Genomic DNA, 18,506 nt, shown 5'->3' with positions numbered 1-18,506 from the left:
AATGTAATTAATTTACTTAGTTATAATAGTCATAGATGTATTAAATAAAAAGAGGGGTAAGGAAACGGCTTTCTCATACAACTGAATGAAGCAGGCCAACAATAGCCGACAACTTACGAGAAATAGCAACGCGATAAAAAAAAAATGCAGGGCATCAAGGGGGATTTACTTTGGCCTTTTAACCGTCATTATAACGTACCCATATAATATAATAATGTAAACGTGGAAGTTTTTCCGCAACTTGATTACCAGCCTGCCACACCATAATTTTATATAACCTGCCTGCTTCACCATACTTTCACATAACCTGCCGCCACTGGGTAATAGTTTATAATTAGCGGTTGTCTATAAAATGACGTTACTTTAATTTTAAATTTTTTAGAAAACAACCCCTCTGTTCTCAATTGTCACTACGTTACAAAATATTTTACTCCCCTAATAATTACGTTACAGTTTTAAGTCCCTCATTTATCCGTTGAAAATACTCGATTTCAATGTGTGACATGGCCCCCACAAAAGGGAGGCTGACAGAACTCCAGCCTGGGAGCCCGTCGTGGCAGATCGACCAGTTAAGTGAGGTAAACACACACCACAAATGAGCTCTGACAGTAAAAAAAAGTTACTTAACAAATATTAACATTTAAAAATATGTGGCTATGTGATGCAATTCGATGTGCTATGATGATAAATATAATTAAATAATAATTCACATGTAGAAGTTTAGTTTAATATTTATAAGGGTCGCATGTTACTTGACTAACACAAAAGGGGGTCGCGATCAGTGCTTCATAATTGAATGCCGAGTGTCGACAACTCAATAATTCAAGTGGATATATAAAAATACGAAAAATCGCTAAAAATACAAAGAACGCCCTTAATTGTACTTTGCGGAACCCTGGGGTTCCATTGGGGGTACCATTTAGGGAACACTAAAATTTAGAACTGCCCTTAACCTTAGTTCGCCCACCAATTATCCTGGCCTTGGGGCCCGCTTCAGAATGTGGGGGCCATGATGTGGGATCATTGATCAAGTAGTATTGTATTATCATAAAAAATGAGGTCATATTTTCTACCATATCCCCTTCCGTTACAGATCATCACATTATATTATCAGACCACATCCCTCAATAGAACGTGATATCATATATTACCAATGACATTAATATGGACGAAGCATCTGGAAAAAAAATGACAGTCACTTTTTTGTCGGGTCTGCCGAGTGGCATAATCTGTTCTAACGCCATCGCAATAAAGGTGATATTGCTATAAATTCCCGATGCTTTTTGTCGGTCTGCCGAATGGCGTAATTCATATTTTAATATCAATATCGCTCGCTCAAATGAACATTGACACTAGAAATACTGTTTTAACGCCATTACAATAAAGGTGATATTGCTGTAAATTCCCGATGCGTGATATCGCATAATGGAAATTGCGAAATTTTGTCATGTGACGTCTACCTATACATGTGCAAATGTCGGTATGCACGAATTTACTTGCTAGCTACTGTACTGAGTGCGTTGTCCATTAATAATGTCATTGTATATTAATATTACAGATGACAGCTTACTAGTGATATATGAATATAAATAATAAAGAATATTGGTGATTTCTTTACATCAGTTAAAAGACATTAATCAATTCTGTTGGACGAAGTTAAGAAGATATTTAATGAATATTAATTAAAGTCCGGATTAAAAGTTTAGTTAAAGAAATTTAAAAGTTACACAATCTAATCGACTTGTGTATTATGGTAAATAATTTTGTTTTATTTAATTATAAAACGTAGAATTTTAAAGTCTAAGTGAAAAGTGCAAGTCACTGAAAATGAATTAAACTAAGTAGTTTATTAAACACAATACAATAAAACTGTAATGTTATAATATTATCATTTAATAAAATGTTGTTTATCTTTGAATTGGTACACACAAGATTGTCTAAAAACTACACAGTATATCTGAATCGGTTTGCGAGAGCTAATTTAAAAAAATGCAAATGTATATTTTAAAATCTGCTACGCTTTGTTTGATTGTACATAATATAATCGTACTTCTATGTTATATTATTGATATATGAATATATTATAATATTATAACGAATAATATGCCAGCGAAGTTCGGATAATTTCTGGAAATAAATCAATCACTGTTGGATAAAGTGATATTCCACTCTTTTCGGACCCTAATTATTCGCTGCCACCTACATCATCTAAACTTTTATGAACATATTATGGTCGTTTAATCCCCATTGTAAAACTGCATTTATTTTACAGAGTGATGTGTCAAGTTTAATTTGATTCCTAGATTAAAAAGAAGACATTGTGAATAAGGATTGCAATATCAGTATTTCAAAACAGGTATCCCAGTATTTTTCGATACCAAAATACTGGTTTTAAAAATCAGACGATACCGATATATTCGGTATTGAAATTGGAAACAAAATGTATTAATTAACATAAAAGTTTAACAGTACTTTATTTTTACGTTACGTGATGTCTGGTTTATTTCCGTTGCCCTTAAACATCCTTGAAGATCAACAATGACACGTGATATAAAATAATAATATTTTAAAGAGATTTGCATAAATATATTAATTGGTAAATATTTTTGTTTTCCATTATATTTTACGAATACTGAAATACCGGTATTACCATTTTCATTCGTTATTGCAATCCCTAATGGTGAATAACTTACTTACCAATCCCATTAACTAAACTTTTTTAACGGGCCGTAAAACAAAAACAGTTTTAAAACCGCTAATAGACGAAAACTTGTGGTATAAACACATTGTCACTATCATAATACACTATTATTTACATAATGAAAACAATGCCATTAAAATCAATTGTGTTTTACTTCGATAGTAATAATATAGTAACATTTCAAAAAAATTAGTTGGTTGGGACAATTATGGTCGCCCTCATCCCTATATTTCTCTCCTACCTCAAATCATCACTATTGCCGCAAGACCAGGCGAAACGCAGTTACGAGTCAGTAGTCGACTGATTATTAATATAAAGCTTCAGTCATTCATCGACCTCGCGATTACAAACACTTACAACCTAAGCCACATTTGAATATCAATTGCCGCGCACCGTGTGACTCAAGAAACAATACCGTGCGAGTAATTGTGTAACCAGACCACGGAGCAAGATTGTCAACAGCATAAAAGATCAGTGCCTGGCATCCTAATATGACCACTCCCTAGCATCCACATCCACCATCACAATCATTCTATTCTAACATTCTACTATAAAAATTGCAACCATGAGTAAATTCGTTATAAAATAATATTATAACTAGCAATTTATTTGAGTAGCTCTGACTATCCGATTGAAATTTGCTTACATTGTCGTATCTTTCCTTTAACTGAATACAAAATAATATTGTAATAATTAATATACGTACCTCAAATCATTAACTTGATACATAGGTATCACAAATTCTTATTATGTATTATTACATATTAAAACGGACACGCTAGGGGTCGTTCATATAATATGGTGTCACACCCTTAGGGGAGGTCTGATATAATATTATAATGACCTGTGACAAGTCAAGCCGAAAAATTCAAATTTTATACGGTTGGTATGTAAATAATGACATTTTATACGCCATGTCAGTGAAATATACTCATATATTAGAATTACAATGGTTATATTATTTTTTCATGCAAAGAAGTTAGATGTTTGAATTCTGTTTCATATTATTTTTTTAATTTGATTTGATTTAATTTGTATTAGTTTAATCCCCCAGCTATACCTATACAATTTAATAAGTTCCATATTTGAAAGTTTCAGTGGAATAAGTTGTAAATATGAAGTATTAAAACGTCGTAAGCGTCATTATTAAGTTTTTTTTAATAAATTAATAAAACTAAGTATGTAAAAGTGATGTTAAAGTTGTGATTCTATTGAGATGCACATCGCGTACTATCACGTGACGCCACAGTAAGCTGCCGCTAAAGGAAAAAAAGTGTAAAGAAGATGATTTCATCCCTTGGCACATTTTGAACCTTTAAACGAACATTGTCAGTTAAGAAAATCTGCCAAAATCACCAGAACAACAATGAGATCACCTCACGTTATATCGCATTGCATCGACATCTGCATGACTCAATGAACGTGTTTTATCATTTTCTACATGCCTACACATTTTCGACTCATGTCAAAATCGCGTGTTTTTGACGGTTTTGAGCGGTTGGCACTATGTATTTTCTATAAGAATGTTGTCTATTATTGATGGTGTGCAAGTTGGGTTCTGTTCAAAATAATATCTATGAATATAATATCGCAAGTAATTTTAACGTACGCATACGTAGAAACTGTTAACATTAATTGCAATTAGCATGAATAATGAATAATAATTCAAAATACTTATACATTAGAGTTGGCACTATCCATCATTGAATTTACAGATGTGGTGATCATTCAAAATATCCTGTAAAATGACGAAACCATAGACTAAATTTGTCGCCATGACAGCGTGACAGTACGCGATGTGCACCTTAATATAATTTCAACTTTTTTTTAATTATACGTCACTTATTATCGATTCATTCTCAGTACTTCAATTAATATATTCCACATAAGTAAGTGAATAAATAATAATTCTGTAGGTAAATACAATGAAAACACTACTGGTAAGAGTTATCGATTTATAGTTTTTTTTATTATAAATTACGTATAATAATATGTACAGTTTTTTTGAGATCAATGGCTGACTTTAACTTTTTTCTTCATCTTTTTTAGAATGAAAAGTTCAAAAGTGCACGACACTATTGGAATGATGCCGAGAACGGTTATAAAATAAAATGGTAATTCAAAATTTCCTGTAAAGTCCCGAATCCAACCTGAAAATAAAAATAAAATATTTATTAAATAATGTTTTGTGGAATGGGTAGATCCGCACGAGTATCTACATTCAGTCAACTTAGAGTCGCATGGAGATTAACACTCCCGTTACTGTAATGTCACCTTAGGTTACCCAGTCCATTAAACTGGAAAATATTCCACCTTATCATCAATATTAAATATAATTAAAATGTTATAATTTTCACAATCATTAGCATTATCCAGTAAATACATTTGTCAGAAACCTATAAGATTTCATTTACACGTCATAAATTTATAATTATTAATGTGGTCTGTAAACAGAGCATGACGTTCGATCAGTGACGTCCCGAAGGGCGGCAAATCGAGTATAGTCATTAAGTGTAATATATAGAAATAGGTACCTACCTAAACTTAGTAATAACGGAAATATCTTTCTATTAAAAAAATCACCTCACTGGTGTGAAAGAAAATGTAGATATTAATTAACATACAAGGTTTAAGAGGACTGTATTTTTTTGCCTGGTTTACAATGTCTAGTTTACTTCCGTTGTCATTTGACGTAACGTTCTTGATGACCAGCAATGACACGTGCAGATTTGCGAATTATATTTGAATTATCGGTAGGTACATACTTACCTAATTAATTTATCCGAATATTTTTGCCAGTCACTCGTGAGTTTTGAAAGTTGTCAGGTGTATTTTTGAATGCATGTGAAACCGTGGACTCGCAATATTGTCTATTGTGGTAGAGATGGTGAGATTTAGTGGTATACCTTTATATTGTTAGCAATGTATCCATACAATACATTTCTCAGATATTGGAGCCATGAAAGGATGATAAAAAATACTGTATAAAATAAAATGCGGCATTTTGCCACTGTCAGGGACGTCACTGCGTTCGATTACGAACAAAAAAGATACATATATCTAAAAGTATATGCGACAAAGATAGACATATGATTATTCAACTATTGTGAGAAAGAGATATGAAAGTAAACGGTGGGATCAAGATAGTATTTTGACTTGTAGGTTGTAAGAATGGATAGAAGTACTCAATGATTATAATTTTGATGGTTTTTTGATCATTTTGTAGATAAAACAAATAGCAAATAATGATGATGAAATTATAAACATATCTATGTTTCAAAATAGGCATTTCCTTTTTACTTACTGTAATAATGTCAATCTTGTAAGGTAATACAAGGTGATATCACCGGAACGGACGGATTTTATTAGCATAGTAAAGGAAAAGTTAATGGTGTATTTGCATCATAACTGAAATGAATAATGTTGATTGCTCAACGCGTGATTACTACATGGATTAGAAGGTCTCGATGTTTAAATTTTTAGAACCGATTTTAATGTAGAAGCGTATGTGTCAACATTTGATTTCGTGAACTGAAAACTCAGTTCTTACTGACTGATCTGATGATGAAAAGGCTTTTCACGTAGTTTCTACATTGGATTGTTGATGCTGTCGAGCATGATACACCCTTTAGGTTAGAAATTTCAATAATTCCGTCACCATGATCCTGGATCACCATGAAGTGGTACTAAACAACGATCTATGCCGAAATGCACCAAGAGGAGTGGCGCAGTAGTCCAATGCTAAAGCATGACAAAGTACAGTAAATATATTGCCGATTACCCAAAGGAGCATGCCACAAAAATAGTTGGACGCGTTGTTTAAAAACTATAACTAAGTATCTCAGTATGGTCACAAAAAAGGATTTCAAGCTATATATATTTTAATTTTTTATAAAAAATAATGTTTTTTAGGATAAGTATAAAAAAATCTTCTCAATATATTAGAGAAATTCTAATAATGTATATAATAAGATGGAATTCTTTAACGAATTCACAATTTATAATTATTGTATTATATTTTTTCAACGTTAAAAAGCAGTGGTGAAGGGTGAAGGTAGGCTGTTAAGATTTCCCATAAATAGTGCACATTAAACTTTGTTAGTCATACGTATTTGTTTTTATTGAACTAAGACTACAATTTACAGCTGATGGTGTTGGTCAGTTAAAAAAAAACCCTGCCTAAACCAAACCATAATAGTTTTGGTATACTTTGGCCGATGAGACAGAATTGTGCACACTTTTTCATTCCTACTTATTTGTTTTCGTTGGATTAAGGATATATATTAGAAATATTGTTGGTTAATTTTTTTTTAAATTCATTAACCCTAGCCTAAACCAAACTACTTATAGATAAATAATACTATTCTGCCTAGAAAATATCCAAAGTTATGTATGATTTAATTGCATAATTTTAGATATTTTATAGATAGACGAATATTTTTTGACTATTATCTATTAGGGTTTGGTTTTCGGAGGGTATGATTGAATTTTAAAAACTAACCAACACCATCTATAAATTGTAGTCTTTCAAGGAAAACAAATACGTATGACTGACAAAGTTTAGTTTGCACTATTTAAAGCGGATCTTAATAGCCTACCTCCACCCTTCGCCACTGTTAAAAAGTATGTTATTGGTTTATATTAATTGTAGACGTCATATTTACTGTAGAAAATTTTTTTCATACTATTCAAAAAGGTGAAGAGATTTTCAACCGCGCTTTTCTCATTATGAATAATTTTATTTGAAAAATATAATTTTGGATACTAGGTAGGTACGAACTTCATTCGGGTATGTGGAACTTTGAAAAGTCATGATCATTTGAATACGTGTATTAAATAAGGCTCTAAGTACCAAAAAGTAGTATTGCCTGTAGTTACAAAATACCGAGTCATGGCAGTAAAATTTCATGAAGCAGACCTTTTGAAAAATGTGGTTTTACAGTGTGAAGCAATCACGGCAGCTTCTATAATTTTAGGTACTAAGAACTCGCAAGTGTCAACACACTATCGTCAGCTATTTTATATTGAATACCGTTGACCACTGGAGTGCTACTTACACCATGATAAATAAAACACGCCAACGGACTTACAACGTCGACAGCTTTAATTATTTTGCTGTATTTTTTTGACTTGCTTAAGGCACCTAGAATATAGTTGAAGTTATTGGCGTTGGTATGTAGAACATTTTTCTATGAAAATGTCAGTTTTTATTATTTTGGTACTTAGCGCCTTAATTAATACACGTATTCATTTTATGTCTGCGTATAGCCCTTTAGAAAAAATGCTAAGGAAAACTTAAAATCAGTAGAACATTGGTCCTTTTGTTTCTTATTTTTTATACGTTTATGCTTCATCTTTATATTGATTTTATATACAATAGTGATTCGTTTGTTTTTAATCCGTAAATTATCCGTTTGAAAAATATACACTCACCAATTAAAGGGGAAATTGAGCCATTCAAGAGTCCCGTTGTTACCATTGTTAGTCCAAAAGCAGAAGCGTATCTCTCTATTGGTAATATTTCTGCGCACATGAGTGGCTTGGCCACAAAAAACCAGGCTCTAAAGAAACCCAGCAACCCTGTCATTATTGCTACTCCAAGAAAATCATCAAACTGAAGGAAGACTGAAAGCGATCGAAACACAAGAACCTGATTTAATTTTAGAGGATAAAGGGTAAACATAAATAAACAGGCTAAAAATAAACGAATAAATGAATAAATTAATAAATGAATACATGAATACACGAATACATGGATACATAAATACATGAATACGCGAATACATAAATACATGAATAAATGAATAAAAACAAATAGAAATTAAAAAAAATATTATATCGTGTATCTTGATCATAATAATGTTAAAGGAAGAGACAATCGTTGGACAAATTTATTCATCCAGTGGTATTCAAGAGGTACAACACGTCCGCAAGTTAGACCTAGAGGCCGATGGATCGATGAAATGATAAAGTTCTGCGGAAGTACGTGGCAGCGCAACGCACAGGACCGAGAGAAGTGGAAGCAGCTTGAACAGGCCTTCATCCAGCAGTGGATAGATTCAGGCTGATGATGATGATGATGCTACCAATGTTTCTTAACCTTTTTACATCCGCGGACCACACAAAAATCAAAAAATGTTTTGCAGACAATTAACATTGGAATAAAATAATAAATATTTATATTTACACTATTTTTGAAACAATTATCGATACATAATACAACCCACTTCAAATTTTGGGTTTATAGGTAACTGTTTTTGAACTTCAGAAAATTTTTGCGGTCCACCCAAAAATCTTCGCGGACCACCGGTTAAGAAACTTCCATTGTATATAATCAAAAAAAAAAGGTTTGAGTGAATTGAAAGCAACTAGGGGAGAAATTTATTCAGCAGTAGCTCGATTCCAGCTGATAAAATAAATAGATAAGAATGTAATTAGAAATGAATGATTGCAAGTATAAAAAACCACTTACTAAAGCGACCGATTGTTGTGCCAATGCAGCTAAAGTAACAGAGATGAATGCTATTCACACGGAAAAATTTTCCCACCAAAATCAGAAGCATTTTTGATACAAGATCAGCTATCGATGTGATGGAGATACAAGTGGCGACTTCAATCTAAAATATATTTATAATATTAATAATGCATATTTTTACTTTATTGTGAGCATTTTAATTGGTTGTCAAGCATCACATTTATAAAATTTTCGTGACATAACGAAGACTACTACAATATGAATGCACTTAATGTGTACCTATTACCTTTTAAACATTCTTATTTTATCACATTTACATAGGTTGCATATTTCACTAGAAAAAATAATTGGAAGAAATTATTTGTATTATATATTTTTCAAAATCCGTACTCATTAATAAAATTGGAGTGTCTGTCTATCTGTTTGTCCGTTTCTATTTGTTGAGTTATAACTTAAGCTTCTGGACCAATATTTATGATAAAACTTTCCAGCTACGTTGTTGTACCAGTTTCGTAGTTTCTTATTATTCTTCTCGTGATTCAAATACTATGAGATCTTTATGCAACCTTCTTCTAAAAAACTAACCTTTTTAATGGTACCTACTAACAATCTGAAACATTCTCCAATCATTGGTTACCAATAAGAATAAAAAATGGTCTCGTCGATTTACTTCTTGAAGTATCTGACATTAAATATTTCATAATTTGGTACCTATCTCTAAATAAACTCTTGATTTTCGATATCTCAAAAAAAAAAAACACACACATAGAACGCCTGTCAAATTACATATAGCATAATATAACAGGTATCGTTTTATAAAAAAAACATACAGAAAATGCATGTCAATCTATATGATACGTAAAAATTTTATTAGATACAAGGATGTCTCCCTTACAAGCGCTGCTACTTAAGAGATCTACGCTCTGCAGGTCTCAAATGGCGGGAGGAGCGACACGTGGTGATGGATCGAGGGAAGTGGCGCTACATCGTGCTTCCAACCCAACACTGGGGCGTGACAGGGTGAATTAATAGTAGTATGACGTGTGAGGGTTAAATATTTTTTATATTTAACTTTTCAAGTTAACGGCCCACGTGCTCGTCGTAGGTCAAAATTGAGTTTTTATTGTATTTTCAAACCATGATCCTGGACACTCCTTAAACGTTGTAGATAATCTATTTATTTAATTTTGAAGCCTTATTATTTTTTATAGTTATTTTAAACATTTAATGACTGCATAAAGTATTTTTGTTACATAAAATAGTATTCTTTTAAACCTCTCGCTCTATTTTTTTAGAATATAGTCATATTTCGGTACATAACTGTGCAGTGGTGTTACGATTTTTTACATTTATTAATTTTTAAACGCATTTATAAGACCATTAGTATAATTTATTACGAGATAATTTTTGTAAAATATTCACGATAAAAAATTATATTGATAATCTCTGTGATCCCAAATTTGACAAGAATTAGGCATTTTATTATTCAAAAAATCGGCTAGATTAACACATTTGAAGATGATTCTAAAGATACTTATTATAAGCTATGTCTTTGACCATTCAAGTGTGATAAACATCTTATGAATAATGATTTCTTTATAATAATTATTGACCTAAGAATAAGGTAGTGTTTTTTTGAAATACGCCATTTCTTTTGTCATTCCCCAGTGGTTAAGCTACAACATACGGCCGTAGCCATAAATTGGCAAACTATAATTAAAGTAGGGAGTAAAATGATATTGACGCGCGTGTTTGAACATGTACCGTTTAAAAAAAAATAAAAAAAAATTTGGTTAGGTACATGTTCAAACACGCGCGTTAACATATATTTACTCCCTACTTTAATTATAGTTTGTCAATTTATGGCTACGGCCGTATGTTGTAGCTTAACCACTAGGGAATGACAAAAGAAATGGCGTATTTAAAAAAAACACTACCTTATTCTTAGGTCAATAATTATTATAAAGCAATCATTATTCGTAGGATGTTTATCACACTTAAATGGTCAAAAACATAGCTTATATTAAGTATCTTTAGAATTATCTTCAAATGTGTTAATCTTGCCGATTTTTTGAATAATAAAATGCCTAATTCTTGTCAAATTTGGGATCACAGAGATTATCAATATAATTTTTTATCGTGAATATTTTACAAAAATTATCTCGTAATAAATTATACTAATGGTTTTATAAATGCGTTTAAAAATTAATAAATGTAAAAAATCGTAACACCACTGCACAGTTATGTACCGAAATATGACTATATTCTAAAAAATTAGAGCGAGAGGTTTAAAAGAATACTATTTTATGTAACAAAAATACTTTATGCAGTCATTAAATGTTTAAAATAACTATAAAAAATAATAAGGCTTCAAAATTAAATAAATAGATTATCTACAACGTTTAAGGAGTGTCCAGGATCATGGTTTGAAAATACAATAAAAACTCTATTTTGACCTTCGACGAGCATGTCCCCCCTTAAGAGATTAGAAACTATTCTAAGATGCGTAGAAAATATAAAAAAAAACCTGTCACACGTTTCTTATCACCCCAATTAAGACTTTTTATAATTATAGTTACAATATTAACAATAAGTTTATAATATATTGCAATATTCTTGAATTACATACCTTTGTAAATCCATACTCTAATAACAGAAGAGGTAGCAAAGCGTAAAAATGTATATCAGTATAAATTCCAAAAGTGATGGCAAGATTTACGTTGACAAATGAAAATTTCTTGTACAGAGAGAAATCCACACATTTGTTAATTTTAGACCTGAAAATATGATTAATTATTATTGTAATGTTCGTTGAATTTGTTATCTATAGTAAATAATGAGTAATAATTTTATTATTATTATTTCAATTCTAAACGCCAAACCATAAAAAGTGCAGGAAAGCGAAATTTAGAAATTACGAACCATTACTTAATTTGATTTTAGTTCTGTAATATCGAAATATTAAAAAAAACATTTTTTGTGTTTCAAATTACAATTAATTTTGAGGAATTTTTTCCAATTTTTAATTTATGAAAAATTCAATACATTGGCAAATAATGTCACTTAGGATACTTAACGGACCACATGCCCAACGTAGGTCAAATCTTAAAAATCTTAACACCACTGCACATGGATGTACTGAAATATGACTATATTCTAAAACATTAGATCGAGAGGTTTAAAAGAATACTATTTTATGTAATACAAATACTTTATGCAGTCATCAAATATTTAAAATAAATATAAATGATAATAAGGCTTCAAAATTATACAAATATATTATCTAAACGTTTAAGGAATGTTCAGGCTAATAGTTTGAAAATACCATAAAACCTCCATTTTGACCATCGTTGGGCATGTGGGCCCTTAAGAAGTGGCATGAAATTAATTGTTTCTTAAATTCAATATAATGCTATCTATGCATTTAGATTTATACAGAACTGTTGAAAATTTCACGGAGAATCGATTGATGTAAAAAAACGTATTTCGAAAAATTGGCATTTAGGATAGATTAGAATTGAGTAGACGAATATTTGTTTTAAATTATTCGTAATGCATAAGAGAAAGCGAGACAGAGAGAATACGTTAAAGTTACACATATAAACGCAAATTTTAAATTTGAAATATCGGAGGATTCGTTTTATTTTAATCGGGTCGTGTTTAAAAGCATATCGATTAATTAGAGTATTGGGAAATTAGTGTGTTATCCAAGGAATTTGAGGATTATTATAATAGCGGTATGGTGCTGTAACATACAGTAATCTTAGACAACATACACAATAAAATAATATTGTTGATGAAGAAGAACCATCAGCTAAGCGTCGTCGTTTGACAAATGAACGAGTTCAACGATGGCGTGTTCGGAAATGTCAGAAGACTACAAAGACTCCGCTAGGCTGATGAAGTAGCTGTGAGCCGCTTATTAAATATTATTGGTTCTAAAACACCAAAACAGTAAGAAAGATTCTTTTATAATTTATATAACTTTTTCTTTAAGCACCAATGTGCATGGTTGCTACATCAGTCCCGTGCAGCTTCATTTCGTGATAAGGAAGTGTGGTACTAAATTTTTTTCATTTTGACACGTTTATATCGTCATGGAAGGCATGCACAAATCTCGACTGCACATACATGGCGGGTGGAGATGGAGCAACTCAAATCATATAAGAGAGAGGGAGACGGGGAGAAGACGCATACAATTTTGATAGGTGGTACTCTCACCGGTAATATTTGATAGTATGTTGATGTAATACCTATTGTTCCTGTTTGTATATCCCTCACATTTACTGATTTTTTCGGCAACTTCAGGCTTAATTATTAACTACATATTGTTAAAGAAGGGCGCTTAGAAGTCCTACATTATCGAATTGAGTTGAAGAAAGCTTTGTAGGGGACTCACATGAATAAATTAAGATTTTTGTTATAGCGGATATTTAAAATACGGATATTAAAGGTAGGTTTTTAGATTGTTACATAGAAGAAACAATTTATAATTTTATGAAAAATTTCGGTTAAAGTCTTGGGCAATAGTAGATGTAGTGGTGAGGGGTGGAGATATGCTGTTAAGATTCGACATAAATAGTGCACACCAAAGTTTGTCAGTCATACTTATTTGTTTTCATTGAACTAATAATACAATTTGAAGATGGTGCTGGTTAGTTTATTAAATTCAATTAAACTCTGCGTAAGCCAAACCATAATAATTTAGGTATATTTTGGGCGATTCGACAAAAATAGTGTAAACTTTTTCGGCAATACATATTACAGATGGTGTTGGTCAGTTTTTTTAAATTCATTAAACCCTACGTAAACCAAACCATACTCGATAAAAATATTCTTATATCTATTAAATATCTAAAGCTATGTAATATGGTTTAATGGCATAGTTTTAGATATTTTATAGAGAAAAAAATATGTTTGACTATTATCTACTACGGCTTGGATTAGGCAGGGTTTAATTGAATCTAGACACTATGTAGGCATTGTAGCCTTAGTTAATTGAAAATAAATACGTTTGACTGACAGAGCTTAGTGTGCACTATCTATGTCAGATCTTAACAGCCTACCTTCGCCCTTCGCCACTGAGTAGATGTATATACATACTTAACATAATTATATAGCAAATGAGTCGTCGAGTTGCAAAAATTCGCTCTGAACATTTTAAAATCCCCTTTATTATAAATTTCCTGACATTTTCGTGCAAATTACGGTACGTACTCGTAATCATCGGTTTATGTCACCAAATATGGTGAGAAAATATAATTATTTGAGTAGAAAAGTTGCCAGGGCGATTGACTACGCAAATGTTAGCATATTATGTAGTATACTCAGTTAACGGACAACTTATGCCAATAGATGTATAGTAAAATGATATATTAAATAAAAAGACAAAGCAGAGACCATACAAATTAAACTTGTATTTATTTAGAAAATGTTTTCGTACCATATAGTTGTTTTTTCGTCCGCTTCAAGAATACGCTCAAGTTTTTTTAATTTATTTGAATCCATTTTTGTTTCATTGATACCACAAGGTTTGATATCTACATTGACAACGGCGCTGTTTTGGATACCCAAGTTTTCATCTGTATACGTTTTCATTAAAGGATTTTTTTGATCTTGTAGCTCAAATCCGTTTTTATCATTTTGCACAGGTTCTCCTGAATATAAATTTTACACCTTTTTTAAGAAAAATATTCAACATAATAACATACCTACAATAAACTTAATTAAAACATTATTGTATGTATTGTTGGTCAGAAATGGTAGTGGGTTTTAGTTTTTCAATTATGTAATTATGTTCAATATACATTCTAAAATCTCATAAATTATGTATTGATTAAAAGAAGTGGTTTTATTTCATATAAAAAATATTTTTCGAAATCAAAGAAAACATTAAATAATCGTTTGGTATCAAGTCTCGATACTGGTATAGGTACACTATTTTAGTGTTAAAACGTGAGCAGAGGTTAAAAATATTAATACAAGAGTAACCTAGAATTAAAGCTCATAATATTTTGTATTAATTTGGTCATTGCGTCAATTTACAAAAAAAAGAAAAATCAAAAATCACTTCAAAATCACGTAAAAATAATTTTCAAAGAACACTGTTAATTTGGTGACGTAGGTTTTGACACTAAGATCTTTCTGGGATTATTATTTGTCATATCACAATGAGTCTTTGAGCTTTATATCGTCTCTGTTCTGGCAGAACATACTACCTGGAGAATACTAGTTTTGAGTAATTTGACTTTGGAGTTGTTAAAACGTTTGAAATAGTCTATCATGTGAGTTAATTAAGTAATCGTAAAAAGAATGACTTTAAAATAAAGACTGTTTATTTATTAAGAAGGTTTCCAGACGGTAATGTTTGAAATAAGGAACATTTTGGTATAACTAACCAATCTACTATTTTTTCGAATTAGTGTCTTCTCCCAAAACAGTAGCGATATTATGTTTTATTAAAAAAATATTATAAATAACCGATTTTCTCACTGTTTAATATTTTTAAAAATTTAATACATTGTTGCCTAATCATGAAAATATTAATCTACTAGTTTTTCCTCTTATTTAAAAACTAGTCCGCCGTGATTCTAGGCTACTCACATCATCAATTACCTTGTTCTTGGGTGTTATCAATTATCTTTGGCACCAAATGCCACTCTACTGGTTGAAAGAGTGTACTGCCAACAATACTGTGCAAAGTGATTGCTGCCAAAAGTGCCGCTGTCCCTTTGTAGCCATATTCTCGCAGAAAATACTCTATCATGTACGGAGCGAAGATACTCGAAACGCCCACCACAGACATGCAGATGCTCATGAACATTACACGTTTCTTTACAAAGTAGCTGTTAAACATCATGTTTGTGACCAGTAAAAAGATGCCCCAGCCAACTCCGTGGAAAAAACTAAACGTGATGAACATGTGCCAGATTTTAGTGATGAATATGCTGAGGAACCAGCTCAGCGTCAGGCATATGGCGGCGAACAACGCTATCTGTCGTAATGAATAACAATTTTTTGCGTGCGGTACTAGAAGCCCTAGAAAAAATAATACGTATAAAAAATTACATAATATTACCAAAATAGTGAAAAAATGCAAAGATGTGAAAAAAAATCCTTCTATAAAGAATGGAGTATAAATGTATGAATTTGAACATAAAGATGACCTATGTTTCACATATTTACTCAGTTACAAGTGATTTGGGATGGCAGGTTCATTTTGCAGAGAACTGCTATGACATTTATTTGCTGATTTACAGAATTCTCTACAAGTCGAAATTGTTATTTACTTAGTTGAAAACATTTGTGAAATTTGTATACAACCGTTTATAACTGCACTCATGTACCTAATTTATCAATGAAAAAAAATGGCAGCCATTCAGTAAATAAAAAAATCTGAATGGGAACTGACTGATAATGATATTCGTGGAGTTTACCAACCATGCTTCGTTAATTTTATGAATAATTTTAAATTTCAAAAACAAACACTTAAATTGTCAATAATAATAATATACGTCATGATTTGAAAACACTCTATAGTCTATGCTTCTGAGAAATATATAACCAGTAGAAAAAATCTTTTTAAGCAGAACTGCGGCCCTCGGGACTCAAACTTTATCTAATTTTTTTCGATAGTAACTACTTATAATTTATTAATATTATTTTTAAGTGATAAAGGCAACGATATAATACGAATTATTGATAATGGTGTAACAACAGAAATAGGTAGGTAATAATTAGGATAGTATTAATAGTCTGATCATCAATATTTATTTTATTACCTGAAAATGCTATTACGATCCCAGTTAATCCGTGAATGCTTGACAAAGCACTAGGAGCACCGCCATGTTCTTTTATGAAGTCACTGAAGATTAATCCCATTGAGTTTCCGATTGCCATAGAACATGTCTGAAAATTAATTAATAATGAATAACTACATGTTTTACCTTTTTAAGCTGAAATCTATTATTCTTGAAATATTCTTTATTAAATATTAACATCACGTCGGGGTCACCTGTTTAGAAATAAGAGAGAGATTATTGAGTTGAATACAGATTATTTTTTTGCAAAATTGAATTTTATTATTATATTGATTGAATTTTAAGACACTAACCAGCCCTATTTGCAATGTGTACCCTTAATTCAACGAGAACCTAATAAGTACAAAGTTTAGTGTGCACTATTTATGTGGAATCTTAGCAGCCTACCTTCACCCTTCGCCATCCTTACTCACGAGGCGACGACAGCCGGGAAGAAATAGGATGAAGGATAATTATAATTATATACACAAAATATTATAAATACAAACAATATAAACTTACTACAATCAATGTAAACCCCACACATATCATATACGCCCATCCTTTCTCAGATGGCACCATCTCCATTTTTAATTTTGCCTTTTCCATTGTAATTATTGTAGATGTTTTATTATTATTTGATAATTTTTTTAATGAATCACTATAACACTGGTTTAATCTTCAATAATTTATTTAAAGTTCGAAAATTACGATTCTAATGATAGATGGAAACTAAAAAAAAGATAAATTTAATTTTTGTTAAATAAGTAAGTCATAACACCATTTGTAATAATATGTATTAATGCCATATTTTTGCACAATGATTGTAATTAAGTTGAGTGATAATATTATGTAATAATAAAGATTTCTTGGTGAAAATTGAAAAAAATCAAGTCACTGGACGAAATAGGTACACCTAGATTATTTAAGCGAATAAGTAAGGAAGGGTTATAGTGTCAGATAAAGAAGTTAAAATGTACCAGTCGGTTTATATAATATGACTAAATAAGTTTTATTAATTAAACTACGAAAAGTCGGTTATTAATCGTTATATATTATACACATTGTGTTATTAATGCAAATTAATATATAAATAAAGAATGCAAGTAATTATTGCAAATAAATGTAACTAAATACTTTATAAAACACGTTATGTCAGAAGAATGTTACAGTCTGTAAGAAAATATTGTTCATTGTCAAAATGATACATAATAGGGATGTCTTAAAATAGGTAGGTAACATAATTGATAGTATGAATCGGTTCGCTTCAACTAATTTTCAAATAAGTGCTGTTTGTTGAATTTTATTATTATTTATCATTTTGTAATTCATTCATTCATAAAACTATAATCACAGTCACAAATAACAAATGAGGACTTTCAACATCATTACATACAGATAATGGATTCTGTCTTTGTCGTATATTATGAACACCCACACTGTTCAAGTTATAACATGTACATTATTATATTATGTATTAACGGGACGATAAATATGAGCCTAATATTCCCGAAAATACATCGTAGGCCCA

At 31.0% G+C, this 18,506-nt stretch overlaps 1 protein-coding gene across 1 annotated transcript; it reads right to left on the bottom strand.

Annotated features, from left to right (window-relative positions):
* Nucleotides 1–4,642: 4,642 nt before the first annotated feature.
* LOC147073968 (monocarboxylate transporter 14-like) lies at nt 4,643–18,147 on the bottom strand. The gene is made up of 9 exons (XM_085944510.1): nt 18,113–18,147; nt 17,498–17,707; nt 16,958–17,084; nt 15,792–16,214; nt 14,620–14,833; nt 11,806–11,953; nt 9,174–9,318; nt 8,135–8,326; nt 4,643–4,851 (listed from the first exon to the last, which is right to left on the bottom strand). The coding sequence occupies exons 2-9, from the start codon at nt 17,582–17,584 to the stop codon at nt 4,712–4,714; spliced, it is 1,476 nt and encodes a 491-aa protein (XP_085800636.1). The 5' UTR covers nt 17,585–17,707; nt 18,113–18,147; the 3' UTR covers nt 4,643–4,711.
* Between the last annotated feature and the right edge of the window lie 359 nt (nt 18,148–18,506).

This window comes from Rhyacophila brunnea, unplaced genomic scaffold (genome assembly GCF_057557595.1).
Source record: "Rhyacophila brunnea isolate RB1 unplaced genomic scaffold, BYU_Rbru_1.0 scaffold_17, whole genome shotgun sequence".
Taxonomy (NCBI): domain Eukaryota; kingdom Metazoa; phylum Arthropoda; class Insecta; order Trichoptera; family Rhyacophilidae; genus Rhyacophila; species Rhyacophila brunnea.
This window is presented reverse-complemented; position numbering and strand designations above follow the sequence as displayed.